The sequence below is a fragment of the Kogia breviceps genome, chromosome 3 (assembly GCF_026419965.1).
Source record: "Kogia breviceps isolate mKogBre1 chromosome 3, mKogBre1 haplotype 1, whole genome shotgun sequence".
Lineage (NCBI taxonomy): Eukaryota > Metazoa > Chordata > Mammalia > Artiodactyla > Physeteridae > Kogia > Kogia breviceps.
The window spans coordinates 149,757,909-149,774,428 of NC_081312.1; the positions used below are offsets into that span (position 1 = coordinate 149,757,909).

The 16,520-nt window shown below is 55.2% G+C and overlaps 1 protein-coding gene across 1 annotated transcript; it reads right to left on the reverse strand.

Annotated features, from left to right (window-relative positions):
• Window positions 1–1,420: 1,420 nt before the first annotated feature.
• Window positions 1,421–15,622, reverse strand: MFGE8 (milk fat globule EGF and factor V/VIII domain containing). The gene is made up of 9 exons (XM_059056474.2): window positions 15,075–15,622; window positions 12,230–12,358; window positions 11,712–11,843; window positions 9,480–9,661; window positions 8,904–9,059; window positions 8,066–8,210; window positions 3,587–3,771; window positions 2,311–2,466; window positions 1,421–2,189 (listed from the first exon to the last, which is right to left on the reverse strand). The coding sequence occupies exons 1-9, from the start codon at window positions 15,145–15,147 to the stop codon at window positions 2,052–2,054; spliced, it is 1,296 nt and encodes a 431-aa protein (XP_058912457.1). The 5' UTR covers window positions 15,148–15,622; the 3' UTR covers window positions 1,421–2,051.
• Window positions 15,623–16,520: the final 898 nt, after the last annotated feature.

Consider the following 16,520-nt stretch of genomic DNA (forward strand, 5'->3'; position numbering starts at 1 on the left):
GGCAATTCCATAGTCACCTTGGATCTCCTGGTCCAGGTGGGGGGCTTGTGACACCAGCCCACCCAGCCAACCAGCCAGTGAGACTGGCCCACAGAAAATATTCAATGCCACAAAGAGGGACAAATTGACAGATGGGAGTGACACTTGGTTTCCCCTCTTCAAGTGGGACTCCTGCATTCTAACAAGGCCCGAGCTGCAGTTACTTATTGGGGAGGCATCCAAGAGCAGAGACGCAGGAGGGAAAAAGCTGTTTCTCCCACTGTCTGCTAAGTCCCCAGGAGAGACCTGAACAGGTTGGGTGGTAGGAAATGCCCCCAGGAGGGAGTCCTAAAGCCAGCAACCACCCAGAAAGACTGACTTCAAACCTAACCCATGCAGCTCCACAGAGGAGAGCTCTGAAACAGGAAGAAGTGAGCCAATAGACTCCCAGGGGTGGGGAGCCCCACAAACCCAGTTCATTCAGAGACCACAGCCTGGGCCTTTTATTCCATCCCTGCCCAGCCAAGAAGCCCTGGCAACAGGAGCTCTTGGGGGGGAGCCACTTCCAGACTAATTTCTCTGATGAACTTCCAACAAAGCCGCACCCTCCCTTTGACAGCCACATGGCCAGATCTGCTGCCTAGAGGTGCCTATGTGTACAAAGGCATGGCTCCCAAAGTCTGTTCCGGAAAATCCATCTTGTGTCCCAAGGTGTTGAATACTAGGGTGGTTTCATATGCCCCTTCCCAGCTAGTCAGTCCCTCTTTTATCTGCAAGCCCCACTTCCGGATCACTGGCCTGCACTGCCTACCACTGGCCACCTCCTGATGGCCCCTGCATGGTGTGAGGGGGTGGGGGGAGAGGGGTACCCCTGGAGCTCTCCTCCCAGCCCTGGAGTGGAGTTGCCAGTGGCCTCTCAGGAACCAGTGTGCCGGGCCAGGAACGCCCCGCCCACTTGGCAGAGCCCTGGCCCCTCCCATCCCACACTGCACCCCCCCACCCCCACCCCCACCCCCCTGCCCTGGGGCTCCTGCAGCTCTGAAAGCAGCGCAGGTTCACTGAGTTTCTAATAGTTTCTCCAGCCCACCGCTCCAGTTGCAAAGAAAATGGCAATGACCGAAGGGGAAAACCAGCAGCCCCTGCCTGTCTTCCTGGCGTGGGAAGGGAGCAAAGGCATTTGTGAAGACAACCTCTGCACAGGCCCCGCCCCAGGCACTCACCTGGCAGCAGCGATGGCCCTGGGGCTGCATGGGTCTGGAGGAGGAGAATTGAGGGGAAGAGTCCTGGCCCCTCCAGTGGGACCCCCCCCCAAGTAGTCTCCTCCCTCTCTATAGTCGGGCAGGTAACACAAGAATGCTGGGGCTTGGGGAGGACTCAGGGTGGGGACACCAGCCCAAGTCAAAGCCCATTTTGACGGAGCAATGATGAACCACAGCGAGAGTTCAGTGGGTGATATAAATATATTTTGGAAGCTGCCTGTGTACTCGGTGGTGAAGAACCAGCACAGAGGGCCCTCCAGGCCCAGCCACCTCCTCCCCCATCTCTCCACAGACCCACCCCACCCGCTTCTGTCTCTCTCAGCTTCAGGAGGAGGGTCAAGAGGGGTCTCCAGGGAGATGAGGGGGAAGTGTCGGGGAGCTAGGTGGCAGCAGCAGAGTGGCAGCATCATGCCCCAGGGCTGAGGGGCAGGAGACCAGCACTCTCCAGCTTGGGGCCTCAGGGCCTATTCCTCCAGGGTCTTGCGAATGGGGGGTGTGGGAGAGGCGCTAGGGAGGACCCACGCACCCTACGTCGCCCTTCCCTGTCCGTCCCAGACCTACTCAATGCCCTCCGTGCCTAAGAAAATGGGATGGCATGAGGGGTAGGCACCAGGGGCACGTGGGAGGGGGAGGGGGAGGGGGAGGAGGGAGGGAGGGAGGGAGGGAGGGAGAGACGACTGAAACCCCCGCCCCCAGGTCAGCTACAATCAGGAGGGCGGGTGGAAAAGGCAGCAGGTGCCCAGAAGGCCAGGAGGACCAGGAAAGGGGCAGGTGCCCCCACGGCTCTTGCGGTCACTGCAGCCGGGCCTACCACTAACAGCCCAGCAGCTCCACGCGAAGGGTGATGCGGTTGTGCCAGGCCACAGGCAGGATGCGCACAAAGCGAGCCAGGAAAGGCGCCTCAAACATGTTCTTCTTGTGGGAATTATTGTCCATGTTGCCAGGGAAGATCTAGAGACAGAGAGGGGGTCAGGAGGGCCCCAGAGCCAGCCTTCCTCCCCTCAGGGCCCCAGATCCCACTCGCAGGGCACCCCTGGAGTGGGGAGGGAAGGACAGCTGGACACACACTCACCTTGCTTTCCACGGCCCCCTGGTCACTGTACTCAGTCCAGTTCACACCATCGTCACCATAGGCCACCTTGTAGGCTGCCACATATTGGATGTGGCCAAAGTCTCGGGCCCCCTGGGTGATGATGCCTGTCACTTGCTTCTGAGAGCCCAGGTCAATCTACAGGAAAAATAAAAATCCACCCCATCTTCTTCGCCTGGACCATCTCCAGTAAGGTGGGAAAAGGCAGACACACTGGGCAGACAATCTAGTTTTGGGAAAAGTACTTCACTTGGCAGAGCCTCCATTTTCCATCTATGAAATGGGCATAAATAATCCCACCTACTTTGTCAGACACTGTTAAGCACTTTGCTGCAATGAAGCTCAGATTTCAGAGGCTGGGCTCCAGCCAACTCACTGCCAACCCCTCACAGGATAGGAACAGGGACAGGGGAGGCCATAGCCTATAGGGACATGATCTGCTCCTGAGGCCCCTGCAGGGCTGTCCACAGCCTGACATTGGTCCTGAGGGACTCCAAAGGCAGGCAGCTCTTCATGGAACCCAGCCCCACAGGCTAATGTGCTTGTTGGGGCCTAGAGATGCCCCTCCTGCCCCCCAGTTCCCTGCCCATCCCAGGGAGCCGCCAGCTGTGCAGGCAGTGCCAAGACCCAGGCTGCAAACCCAACTCACTGCCAACACGCAGGTGAGACCCAGGCAAATCCTCACCCTGCCGGGACCCAGTTTCCTCATCTATAAAATGAGTGGATGTTCTGGTTTTCCATGACTCTCCTGTGCTTCCCAATTTCAATGAAATCCAAGGGCTGTCACATGGTGTGTTCTCAGACAGCAAGTTAGAGAGCATCCTCTGAGTGCAGGCAGAGAAATCCTGAGGTGTCCCTCCTCCGTCCTGCCCTGCTGTTTGTGGGCTCAGCCTTATCACCCTGTGGCAGCCAGTGGAGGTGGCCCTTCCCCTACACACACACACACACACACACACACACACACACACACACACACACACACACACACACACACACACACTCACCAGCTGGGCTGGGGGCCTTGATGGAAGCAGCACTGAGCTCCCCCACCATCCCCGCTCTGAGTTACAGAATCAGAAGAAAGGTGGGGATATAAGAGGAAGAAGGAGAAAAGCCGAACACAATCAGGGCCATGCAGAAACTCCCTCTGGGGAGAAGCAGCCTGAGCTGGGCCAGGGTCATAGATCCAACAGCCCCACCCAAACCCACCCAATGCCAGCCTACCCCAGCCCTGCACCCCAGAGGGAGCCTGACCCACCTGCAGCCACTCAGAGGCACTGTTGGTCTGGGCGGTCCAGGCGTTGAACTTGCCCTGATTATCCAGCCGCGCATAGGAGGGATACCAGCTAAAGGCACTGAGGCCCCAGGTTTTGTAGAAGCTGGAGGCTGTGATCTGCTTGCTGGGGATGGTGTTGTCCTTCAGGCCTAGGGGTTCAGCGCATCCTGCCAACAAGGGGGGTGCTGTCACCCAGATCTGGGGTCCACAGCCTCCCAGGGGTGTGAGCGTGAGGTGGTGAAGGGGAAAGAACTCTGTGGCTCCTGACCGACCTCTGGCATCCTCTTGGCCAACAGACAGAAGATCCTTCCACCTTTTAGGGCCAACCATTCTATTTGCTTACTGACAGCCCCACCCACTCCTCAGCTCAGCTCCCACCCCACGCCCCTCACTTGCTCTGCACAGATCACCCACCGCTCTTCTCCCTCTGCACCACGGCAGGCTTTGATCCACCACCTCCACCCTCCTTCAAGCCTGACTCATGGGACACCTCCTCCAAGAAGCCTGCCCTGACCACCTCACTTGGGTGGGACTTCTCCCTCCTCTGGACTCACAGCACTTCCTCTTTTACTCCTACAGTACAGCTGCTACTCACACCGCTGAGTCCTAGGATAACTGTCAAGAGTACTAATAACAACCATCTCACTGACTCAATGCTGATTTCAGTCATTTAATCTACCACACAAAAACTGGAACGAAGAGGATATTAGTAACCCCATTCCACAGATGAGAAAACTGAGGCTGAGAGACATTAAGCATTGTGCCCAAGTCTCTCTCTCTCTCACACACACACACACACACACACTCCTAATCACCATGTCACACTGTGACACTATGTCCACCATTCCTGCACCCACCCAGAGCCGTGAAGGTCTGCCTGGTGGTGACCCAGCGATGAGCAGGACAACATTCCTGCTCTCTAGAAGGTGGAAGCCGAAAAGTCAGAATTCCTGGGGCTCAGGAACAACCCTGTATCCCTGCTCCACAGCCCCTCCCAGAGGGCCTTCACACACTCACTACCTGGCATGCTGTCAGAGAGGCCTGGGAGGGCTACCTGAGAAGCTGGCCTTGGTTTCACTCAGGCCTGCTCCAAACACTCAGGAATGTGCCAGGCTGTTCTGCACCTGCAGGTGGCCAGAACAGTTGGGAACGGGCAGGAGATAAAACTCCCAAAGGAACAATGGGCGTGTCTCACACGTGGCAGAATCACCACTGCACAACTGCCTGTCCCTTTGCAAAATCAGGAGTGGGAGAGTGGGCTTGGAAAGTCATGGCTCCATCTGGGAGCTGACTATAGTACCCAGTGCTTTACCTCACTGTCTTCCCACACGCTCGCTCCCTTGCCACTGAAGATATTTGCCTCCAGAGTGTGCTGATGCCGACCAATCATACCATCTCCTCGTGACGGTGGTGCACCAGGTAACCTCCAACCTGCTCCCACAGAGAGAGTCTGGGAGGTGGCTCATCCCACGGCTCCAGACCTGGAGGGCCATGAGGCCGGCCCAAGGCTGGAGCATGCTGCAGGGGACGTCAAGGCATCATTTGCCCACGGTGGACCCTTCTACAGATCATCTGCTTCCAGCAGTTCATGCCCCCATCACTTACGGCATGTCAGACAGCCTTCCACATAAAATGCACTGGGCAGGGCATCAAACCGAGAGCAGGACTGTCAGCTCCACCACTCGCTACATGACCCTGGGAAGTCCCTCCCCTCTCTGCTCCTCAGACTCCCCACCTATAAAATGAGGTACAGAGCAGTGCTTCTCACAGATCACCTAGGGACCTTGTTAATATGAGGATTCTGTCTCAGAAAGTCAAGGGTGGGGCTGGGAGTTTGCATTTCTACAAGCTCCCACATGACGCTCATCCTGCTGGTCCATGGAGCTCACTTTAGTAGAAGGCTCTAACCTGCCCAATCCATTGACTCCACCACCCTGATCCAAGCCACCTTATCTTCCCACATGTCTCTCCCCTCACTCACAATGGCCCTCTGCCCCCATTCTCCCTATACAGCCTAAGGGATCTCTTCTAGACCCAACTCTAATCGTGTCCTATTAGCTGTCCTATTAGCACTCCCTCCACAATGGCTACCCCTTGTTCTCAGGATAAAGACCTGAATCCTTAAAGTGGTCTACGTGGCCCCTGCCTGGTCCATCTCTGCCCACCTCTCCAGCCTCATCACCCACCAAGCTACCCCTCATTCTCTAGGCTCCAGCTCCATTGGCCTCCCTTCTATCCTTCACATGACCCAGGGCCTTCATACGTGTCAATTCCTTGCCTGGGATGACCTTTCCAAGTTCTTCACACGCCTTGATCTCCATCATTCAAGCCTCTACTCAAATGTCATCCCAACACAGCAGTCCCCATGCTGTTCCCTCTCTTCACCCCAAATCACCCTCATCGCATCTCCCTCTAATGTTTCCTTCATAGTTCTTGCTGCTATCTGACCTTTCTTTTATTTGCTCCTTGTCTCACATCAGTCTCCCTCATTAGAATGCAATTTCCATGAGGTCAGGGATCTCACCTATATTGCTCCCTAGAGCCAGGTACTCAGAAGGAGCTTAATAAATATCTTAATAAATGTCTACTGAGTTAAATAACTAATCAATTCACCAAGGACACCTTGCCTGCTGGTGAAGAGGAATCCTGGTGCAGGGCATGCCCAGAAATGCCCAGACCTCAACCCCACGCATGTGCACACAGGCACACACCAACACTCTCTCCAGGTGACCGGAATGCCTACAAGGGAAAGGAGATGGTCCAGTCCTGGAGGGAAGCAGACAGAACAACTTCACTTCCTCGGCTCACCAGACTCACCCTCTCTTGGCCTTGGAGGTAACCTGCTGTGACAGGCCTAGGCCGGCAATTAGCCAAAGGCTTCAGACTATGACAGTGAGTAGTGAGGGACTCCAGGGAGAGAAGCCCAGGGTGGGGGGCCCCAGACCTGACTATGTCCCTTAGCAATTGCCTGAATTTCCTTTTAGCAAAAGGCAAAGTCTTTAACTCCCTACTTAAAACAGTTAGGCTTGGGGAACTTCCCTGGTGGTCCAGTGGTTAAGACTCCATGCTCCCCATGCAGGGGGCCTAGGTTCGATCCCTGGTCAGGGAACTAGATCCCACATGCATGCCACAACTAAGACCTGGAGCAGCCTAAATAAATAAATAAATATTTTTTTTAAAAAAAAAGAACAATTAGGCTCAAAAAGCAGTGACCCTGGGAGCAAGAATATGCTGGCTCAAGTTCATACTTTTAAAAAAAAGACTAAACACAGAAAGTCACTGAACTGAGCTCTGAGTGGTATTGGGCAGTAACTAAAACGGGATGACAGAAAGAGGTTCCACAGAGCTTGGGAGGGGGAGCAGAGGGTGGGTCTTCGGTTAAGACTAGAAAGACAGAGAGCCACCTCTGCTCTGCAGCTCTACCTAGTGAGCCCTACAGTTCTGCCGGTGGCCAGGAGGTGGCACTGTGGCTGCAAAAAGAGGGAAATATCCAGACCTCAAGAGAAGAAGGCAAGGCTGGGCTGAGCTGGGCAGAGACAAGGCCCTCAGTCCAACCTCTGCACCCTGACCTTCTCCAGTGGTGAGATTTTTTATGACTCAGCAGAAACCTATCCCCTCCTGGTCCCCCATCCCTCCATCTGAGAATCTCTCCGGAAAGAGCAACAAGAATCACCATCCCCAGGGGACTTCCCTGGAGGTCCAGTGGTTAAGACTTCACCTTCCAATGCAGGGGGTGCAAGTTCGATCCCTGGTCATGGAGCTAAGATCCCATATGCCTCTCAGCCAAAAAACCAAAACATAAAACAGAAACAATATTGTAACAAAATCAATAAAAACTTTAAAAATTGTCCTCATCAAAAAAAATCTTAAAAAAAAAAAAAAAGTACCATCTCCAGCCCTATGACCCTAGAAGTCCCCATGTTTCTCTTGAATGCTGGCTACAGGTTTGGGGGAAGTGGATGGGTAGGTGTCAGAAGCCCAGGGATTCAGACCAACTTTTAATACCTACCAGCTGTGTGCCTCTGATAAACAATTTATCTGGGCCTCATTTTCCTCATTCATTCATTCACTCACTCATCCATCAATATTTATTGAGTGCCTATGAGCCAGGCTCTGTTCTAGGCCCTGGGAATGCAGCAGTGGACAAAACAAACTCCTTGTCCTCATGGAACTGACATCTGCAAAACAGAACTAATGCTACATGTTCTAGAAGCTCAAGGAACCAATCAGAGTAAGTGAAAATATTTTGAAAATTGAAGTGGTGTCTTTTTTCCTCTACCAACCAGCAAAGAGCAAACACCTGGGCAGGACTGCTGATGGCCAGGTGATCCCTTTTGTGGCCATCTCCTGTGAGAGCCCAGGTTCCTGGGCCTTGCTGCCACCCTACTCAGCTCAGCTTGGCTGAGAAAAGAGGGGGCAGGGAAAGCCATCTCCGAGGATTACAGAGCCTCCAGCACTCACCATTCAACTCACAGCCAAGGAGCTCAAAGCGAAGGGTGCAGCCCCGGTTGCAGATCATGGGCACCAGTCTCACATACTGCACCTCCAGAGGGGTTTCAAACAGGTTGACCTTCAGGCCGCTGTTGTCCACATTACCCATAAATATCTAGGAAGGAAGAGGCAGATTGGAGGAGTGGGTCAGTGTGGGCAGTCCCACTTTCTGGGGTGGTCTCCCCTTCCTCTTTGGGCCTGGAGGCAGAGGTGGGCTTAGCAGAGCCAGGAGGGGCTCAGCCCTTCCTCTGGCCACCTCACAGCCCTCCACACAAATTCCCCTTTTCAGATCTTCCTTAGTCTCTATGGGGCCTGGGCATAAACCCCCATCTTTCACACAGGGCCACCTATGATCTATAGGGTGCCTCTGTGCAAATTAGGAAAGGTACTCCTTTCTGAAAAGACTTTTTTATAACAATTTTCCCACAGAGAGAAGTACACAAACATGACATGAATGGTGCTGACTTAGTAATGACACCCTTGAGCAGTGTACAACCTGTATGACTGTACATGGTATCCCTGACAGCTCTGAATGCATCCCACATCCACCACTACCACCACCCTCAACAAGTCATTGAACCTTTTTGAGTCTCACTATTCTTATCTATAAAGTGGGGCTATTACTTTTAACCACACAGCATGGGCACAATCTGGGTTTCCCAAATTCTTCAAACCAAGATACACCTGAAAACCCACCTCATGGCCAATCACCCAGGACACCCTCACCTCATCGGGGGCCCTCAAACAGCGCTGGAGCCCCAGGGGTTGCTGACCACAGCCCTTCTTTAGGGCTCACAACAAACCTCACCTTATCTCCAGAGTCCCCTGCACCCTGGATGAACTGGAACTTGCGCCCATTGGTGCTGTAGGCCACCTTGAAACTCTTCAGGTACTCGGCACTGCCTGCGCGGCTAGCACCCTGCGTCACCACGCCTGTCACCCGCATCTTCCGCATCAGGTTCACCTGGACCAGGACAGGAAGGACAGAACCCCTATCTCCCAGGTTCTTTTCACCCCCATCACTCCCCCAGCCCAGAAGGAGAACAACCCAAGCAGGACAAATAACGGTGGCTTTCTCATCTGGCTCTCTCCAGGTTTTGGACCCAGTGCTCAGGGAAGCACACAAGGACAAGCTTCCAGAGGCCTCGTACAGTGCAAAGAGCCCCTCTACAGCCTAGCGTTCACTCCCCCTCATCCTACCCACGCACTCCAGGCCCCCCAAAGCTGCCTTCTACTTAAAGATACTTCACCCGTGGGAACCTGCTACCATGCTACCTGGACCCCGGTTATGAACCCTCCCGTGGTGACCCCCAAATGCAGGTGCACTCATCTCACCTTCTCCATTTCCATCACGCTATGCACCCCTGAGCTGTCCCTTCCATACCTGGATCCAGGGGTTTCTGTCGTAGTTGCTGGATGTCCATGCGTTGACAATGCCCGTGAGGTGCAGGCGGGCCAGATCCGGGGCCCAGCGCTGCAGACCCATGAAACCCAAGTGCATGGATGAAGCGGAGATCTGGGAGTTGGCGATAGCGCCCGTCTCCATGCCCAGCGGCGAGGTGCAGACTGAGGGGGGAGGGGGCAGTCAGAGGGCCACCCGAGCAGGCGGGGCCCAGAGGACACAAGAACAAGACAGTGTGGCCTCTGCCGGGGACCCAGAGCAGAGACCATGAAGGGACAATGAGGGCCAAGGAGGAGGTACCAAGACAAGGTGCACAGTGAGGAAGAGAGGGGCCGGGCAGAGTCACTGGGGGTCGGGACCCTGGGCTGCCAGAAGGTTCTAGGGCAGGCCAGCACTCATGGTACTGCTGTGACTGGTAGCTGGTGTCCCCCATCAGGCTGCAGTAGGTGGTCTCGTTTTTACAGGATATGGAGCAGCCATTATTTGAGGTGGGGGTGGGCTGATGAGTGAATACCAGCGTGGCCTCCTCTTCCTTCGTGCCCCCGCCCCATCAGGAGGAAGGCCACACCCAGCCCAGTCCCTGGCTCCCCCAGGAGGATGGCTTTGGAAGAAGCAACGCCTCAGACAGCAGTGAACAGTACTCATACTGCACGTAAAGCAAGAAGCACATCTGCCTGGAGTTTTCTAGAATCCCACTGGCAGGAGTTTTCTGGATGGGGTGTGAGTGCCATTCTGTTTTCCCTCATACCCTTTGCCCCTTCTAGCTACTGGTCCTGACCCAGCCATCTGGGAAGCTGCCCCTGGCCAAGCGACATGGTCCTTGGGGGCCGAGCCTGTGTGCCTGGGGCTCAGCTCCTAAGCAGAGAAGCCGGGACAGGTCAATTCTTATTCCAACACCCCAGGCTCACGCCAAGCTTGGTGTCTGACATTCTCGCAGGGAGAGTGAGGCACAAGGGAGGCCACACACCCGAGATCAGAGCCGGCCACTAGCTGAGCAGAGACCTGAGCCCAGGTCTGCTCTGCTCTGTCCACACAGCCCCCATCCCACACCCAGAGGGCCCCAAACGTGCATTCTTTGGGCCTGTGTGGTCCTGGTGGGCTCCAAGGAAACACACCATGTAACAGATAAGGAGGGGTCAGGCACACCCAGGGTTACCTGGGCTCCCAGCACCATAATCAGTGGGCCCACCTGGCCCCACCCAGGGCTCCGTTGGCCTTGGCGACCCCACCCCCCTGCATTCCTCTACCCAGTATCTCAGACACATCAGCCTCAGCCCAGGGCCCAGGGCCCAGGCCCTCAGGGCTGTCTCCTCTAACATGCAGGGCTTCACAGGTGCTTCATCTGCTCTCCCCCAGGAGCCGGCTCCCACCGGGCTGGCCCTGCCCTCCCTCCTCCTCCTGGAGCCCAGCTCCACATCTGCCTAAACCAGGACGGCCTGCCCCTGCCCACAGTGCTCAGTGACAGACCCACCGAACTGCAGACGTCTGGCACCGCCACCCCTACTCCCCCCACCCCTGTACCTAGACATGGCCTCGCCCACCCCACGGCAAGTGAGGAGGACTCCTGGTTTGTGGCAGGGACCCCAGCCAGGCCAGGAGGGAGACGGCGTGCACAGACAACGCTGGCCAGGTCTGCCGGGTACCCGCCCAGCGCCATTCTGTGGCCGCGTGGATGACCAAGCAGGCCAGGCGGGTCAGCCCCTGTGCACATGCAGGGCCCCTGAGCGCCTGGCCGTGAGGGGATGACCCAGCCTGCCCAGGCCTCTCCCTCTTCTCAGAGCTCTGTGATGAAGCCAGAGGTCAAACCTGGGCCAGAACTGTCAGATCCTGAGGCTCAAACCTTATTAAGTAACCTCCTGGGCCCCAAAAGATTAAGAATCTGTTGGTTTTCCCCTCTTGGTAGAAAAAGGCCAAGATTTTACCCTAATGCTGTGTGTCTGGTTCATGGTGACAGAAAATAACACTCCCACGACCTCTAGAGTTACTACCAGCCCTCACTCCCCTGCAGGGACATCAGGCCCGGCCTGCAGTCCCAGGAGAGAAGGCCAGGCAGGAAGAAGCCTGGGGAGGGACAACAGGGTCCCCCGCCCCTCCCTCCGACACCACCCCGGCCTCAATGCACCCTGACGCAGGAATAAGGCCAGCACACTGCCTGGGCTGCCAGGACTGTGGCTCAGGGTCTGCCCCCTGGAACAGGCACCCCCAGATACTCACCGATCTCACAGTGGATGCCTGTGTAGCCAAGAGGGCACTTGCAGATGTACTGGGTGAAGACATCCCCTCGGTGGAAGTCGTCAGTCACCTGGCATTCGGCATCATTGTGGCAGGGATTTGGGAAACAGGGACCTGGGAAGAGGGAGGCAGGTGAGATGGGCAGGTGATCAGGAAGGAGCTGGGGCCAGGCAGCAGCACATGGGCCAAGCCCAAAAGGACCCTCTGCCCAAACTCGGCCCACTGTCCACCTCCCCCAACCATCTCGCCCCTCCCCCCTCCCAATCTGCCCCATGGGGCCTGGGCCAGCCTGGAGCCAAGAAGGGTCACAGGTAGGTGAGTCAGCCCAAGTGAAGGAAGCACCCAGCTTTCCAAGTGGCCTGGGAGCTTCCAGGGAAAAGCTGGCGAGCAACAGGAGGGGTGCTGGGGACCAGTGTCCACTTCGGGAGGAGCTCAGCCCAGCAGCCTGGGCTGCAACTGGGAGCCAGTGGGAAGTGGCAGGTATGGCCCAGGGCGGGTACCTCTCTCAGTCTCGTTGCATATGAGGCCCGTGAAGCCTTCAGGGCAGAGGCAGTGGAAGGGGGGGGTTTTGTCCTGGTCCAACAAGCAGGTCCCACCATGCAGGCACTGGCTGGAGTCACAGAAGTCACCTGCAATGACAGTTCTGAGTCAGGAACAAGTCGTTCATTGAGTAAATATCTGGGGTGCCAACTACCATGTACGTCATGGGCCCCTGAGACAGAGAAATCAGATGCAGTCTAGGCCTCGAGAAGCCAGAGGAAAGAGGTGGACAAGTCACCACGTAATGAAGAGGGTGTCAGAGCTCTGACAGAAGCCTGCATGAGGGGCCAGCAGAGGATGGTTTCTGCCAGGGAGCAGGAAGTTTCAGAGGTGGGGACATTTGAGCTAGTTTAAAACAGAAAGGAAGGGACTTCCCTGGTGGTCCAGTGGTAAAGACTCTGTGCTTCCAATGCAGGAGGCACAGGTTCGATCCCTGGTCAGGGAACTAAGATCCCACATGCCCTGTGGCATGGCAAAAAAAAAAAAAAAAAAAAAAGTCAGAGTGGGAGGGTGTCGGGCTGGGGAAGGAGGAAAGAACTTTCTTCAGAAAAGCAGAAGCACAGAGGACATGGTATGCTGGAGAACAGTAAGACATCACTGAAAAGGGAGACTGGTAGGGACTCTTAAGAATGACAAGTTTAGACTTTTCATCCAGCAGAACAAGGGCTCTTAACCTTCCTTTAGTCTCCCCACCATCGCCCACCAGGAAAAAAAAAAGTCAGATTCTCAAGCATGAGGTGGGAGTGGAGAAGCCATTTCTTAGTTGGGGATGGAGAATGTCAAGAAAAGGCCATCTGCAGAGATGTGGATGTGCTGCCCAGGGTGGGGAGGCAACCTGTGGCTACACAAAGATCCCTCTGGCTCTGTGTGGAAATATGACAGGAGCAGGTGAGGTAGGAAACCAGGAGAGCATCAAGGAGGCTGTCACAGGCCTCCTTGTAAGACAGGAAGTCAGGCGAAGGGGTGAGAAGGAAGGGCAGATTTGAGAAAAACTGGACAACGACTAGAGGTAGGAAGAGGGCTAGACAGGACATCACAGCTTCTCGCTGGGGGCCTGGATGACAGATGTGCACTGTTAGCCTGTCCCCAGTCCCTTGACTCAAGTGAACTTCAGCCTACTAGGTCAACCAGGCCTGTGGAGCACCTTCCAGCTGACCTTAGCATCCCAGAAGGGCTGCCTCAGACCCCACACCCAAACCCGTCATTTGGGGTAAAACATGAGACATCGTTTTTCCTCCCTGCAGAGTCAAGCCATCCCAGGCTGGAGGCCCCCCTGAGATCCCAAAGCCCCAAAGACCTGGGCCGGGGCTCCAGGGAAGGGAACACTGTTAATGAGCGATGGAGGCCTCAGAGCTCCACCTCAGCATGGGCCTCCGGAGCTTAAGGTGGCTCCCAATGAGCTATTAGTCATTGGCTTTAAATAGCAGGTTAATCCCCTCCCTGACCTGACAGGCGGCCCGCGCTGCCGCAGCAGAGGCTTGAGAATGGCCAGAGCCCTGGGCTCCCGACCTGGCAAGGTCTAACTCCCCTCTCTCCCCCTCCCAAAGTGCCCTCTCCCTGTACTGCTCCAGGGCAAAGCAGGTGAGTGGGAAAAAGGGAAAGGGAAAGGTCTCCCCTACCTGGCAGGCCCTTGATTGACTCACCTGCACACTGCAGCTGTGGTACTTCCCCCTTTCCACAAAGCCAGGTCACCCTCCGCAAAACCACCTTTGGGATGTCAGGGTCCTACCCTCTTTGGGAGACTTCCCCAGGGACATTTTGACAGGGCTCAGACTCTGGGGCCAGAGAGGGGTGGCAAGGGACTTTTAAGACCCAGCCAGCTCTCCATGTCTCGGGGGAGCTCGGAGTGCCCTGAGGCTTCCACTCCAGGCCTGGGGGTCAGACTGGCACCGGGTGGCAGAGCCAGGGCTCATCTGGGACCCACCCTCCCACCCCCAACTTGCTTCAGCCGATCCTATTTCTATGAGAAAATGATGGAGGGGGTGCCTGCAGAGTCTTTGCCATCTCCCCCCACCCCGTGGGCACCCTTTCCTCAGCCCACTGTGAAGCAAATAGGGCATCCTCATGACCACCCTGCTGGAGGCCCAGCTGCCAGCAGGATGCGTCCTAGGCGGGGGAGGAGGACCAAGGAAGATAAAGCAGCAGCCCAAGGCCGCAGGGGGAGGGGGGTAGTCAGGACCCGCCACCTCAGGAGGGAGCCCTTTTCCAAGTCCCTCCTCAGGCTCCTCGCCCCCTCTTGGGTCCCAGCTGGAGGCCCTTCCATTCCACCGACTCCCCAGCCCTTCGCTTATCTGACCAGACACCTACTTTTAAGCAAAAGATAAAATTCCAGTGAACTGACCAGCCGCCAGGGCTGGGAAGGGAGTTACCAGGGAAAGTTGGCTGGAGAAGACTTATCAATACAAGAGTCCTAGAAACTTCCTGGGGGGAGGAGTGCGCGAGTCAGACACAGTTCAATGGCCTCATTTTACAGATGGGAAAAGAGAGGCCCTACACAGCAGATTCCTTTGTTCTGTGTAAGCCATCTCCCTGGGGGAGGCTGGGCTGTCACCCAGTGTCCCGAGACCCCGCCCAGAGCTCAAGCCTCTATCACCGGCCAAAAGCCCTCAGGCGCGGAGACAGCAGGAGAGGCCGAGAGCATCCCCGCCTCCCTCCCGGGCGCAGCCGTAGAGGTCGCCCCTCAGCTCGGCGCCGGCTCTTTGACCAAGTTTGTAAACACTGTAAGTTGAGGGAGGGCGCGGCGGCGAACTTCCGAGCGGCGCGGAGAGGAGGGGCGAGGGCGAGAGGGCGGCGCGATCGACTCACCGGAGAAGGCGAAGAGTCCCGAGGCGCAGAGGAGAGCGCCGCAGAGCGCGGCCAGCAAACGGGGGCACGGCATGGTGTGGAGATGCGGGCCCGAGACCCGGCGCTTGGGCTGTTCAGACCCGGCGGTTCTCACTCCTTCTCCTGGACGGGAATAAATCAGGCAGCGCAGCACCGCCCACTGGGCTACGTGCTCCGCCCGGGCCCGCCAGAGGCGGACTCGGGGCGGGGCTCCGCGGCTGGGAGGGAATGGGGGGAACCGAGGGCTCCGCGGCCACCCACTCCAGCCCCGGCCACGCCCGGCATCCCGCGTGGTGTTGGTGACCAGGCCCTGAGTCCTGAGTCGACTTGCCTAGTAAGGGCTCAGAAGGAGTTGTTTGTTCTTCGCTTTTTGATTTTTTAACTGTTGGCTTCAGAAAATATGCTAAACCTTATTCATAATAAGAAGAACGCAAATTACGAGTACCATGTTTCAGTTATCAGATTGGCAAGTATCAAATTATTAGCGCACCGTTAGTGCGAGGCTACGGGAACAGGCTCAAGCATGCATTGTTGGAGAAAATGTAAACTGGTTCAAGTTATCAAGAGAGCTGTGTGGTAGTATCTATGAAAATGACAAATGCTGAGACAGTAAGACCTAGCAATTCCACTTATAGGAATTCACTCTACCAAAACTCACAAGTATAAAATGACATTTACACAACAATATCATAGTATATCATAGCAGCATCCTTTGAAATGGTAGGAGACTAAAAAAAAAAAAAATTAGGAATCAGCATACTTTTTCTGTAAAGGGCCACATAGAAAATACTTGAGGATTTTCAGGCCATAAAGTCTCTGGGGCAACTATTCACCTTGGCCCTCCTAGCAGGAAAGCACCTCAATATTCCAGGAAATGAGCATAGCGGTTGCTAAAGGGGAAGGTAACCAGGGTGTCAGAGTGGGAGAGACTTGCTTGTCATGGTTGACTTTTTCCTAAATGATTCTTTTTTATCGTTTGTACGTATTACCTATTTACAAAAAATAATAATAACAATTTTAATAATAGTGTTCTAGTCAGACTAGACACAGGAAAAAAAAAAGAGCAGCCAGATATCTCCCGTACCAGGTATGTTGATACATAAGTTGGGACTAGAGTCAGACGTAACTACTGGCAGGAGGCCCTTCTTAAAACTATTCAGAAGGAAAAACACTACCTATGATCAACTCAATAGCCATAGAAAAAGCATTTGGTAAAAAACCCCTTCATGATAAAACAATCAACAAACCAGGAGTAAAAGGGAGCTTTCTCACCTGATATAGAATATCTATGAAAAACTCACAACTAATATCATGCTTAATGGTGAAAGACTGAATGTTTCCCCTACAATCAGCAACAAGATAAAGAGATCTGCTCTCACCCCTTCTATTCAACACTGCAATGGAGGTTCTAGCCAGGACAATTAGGCA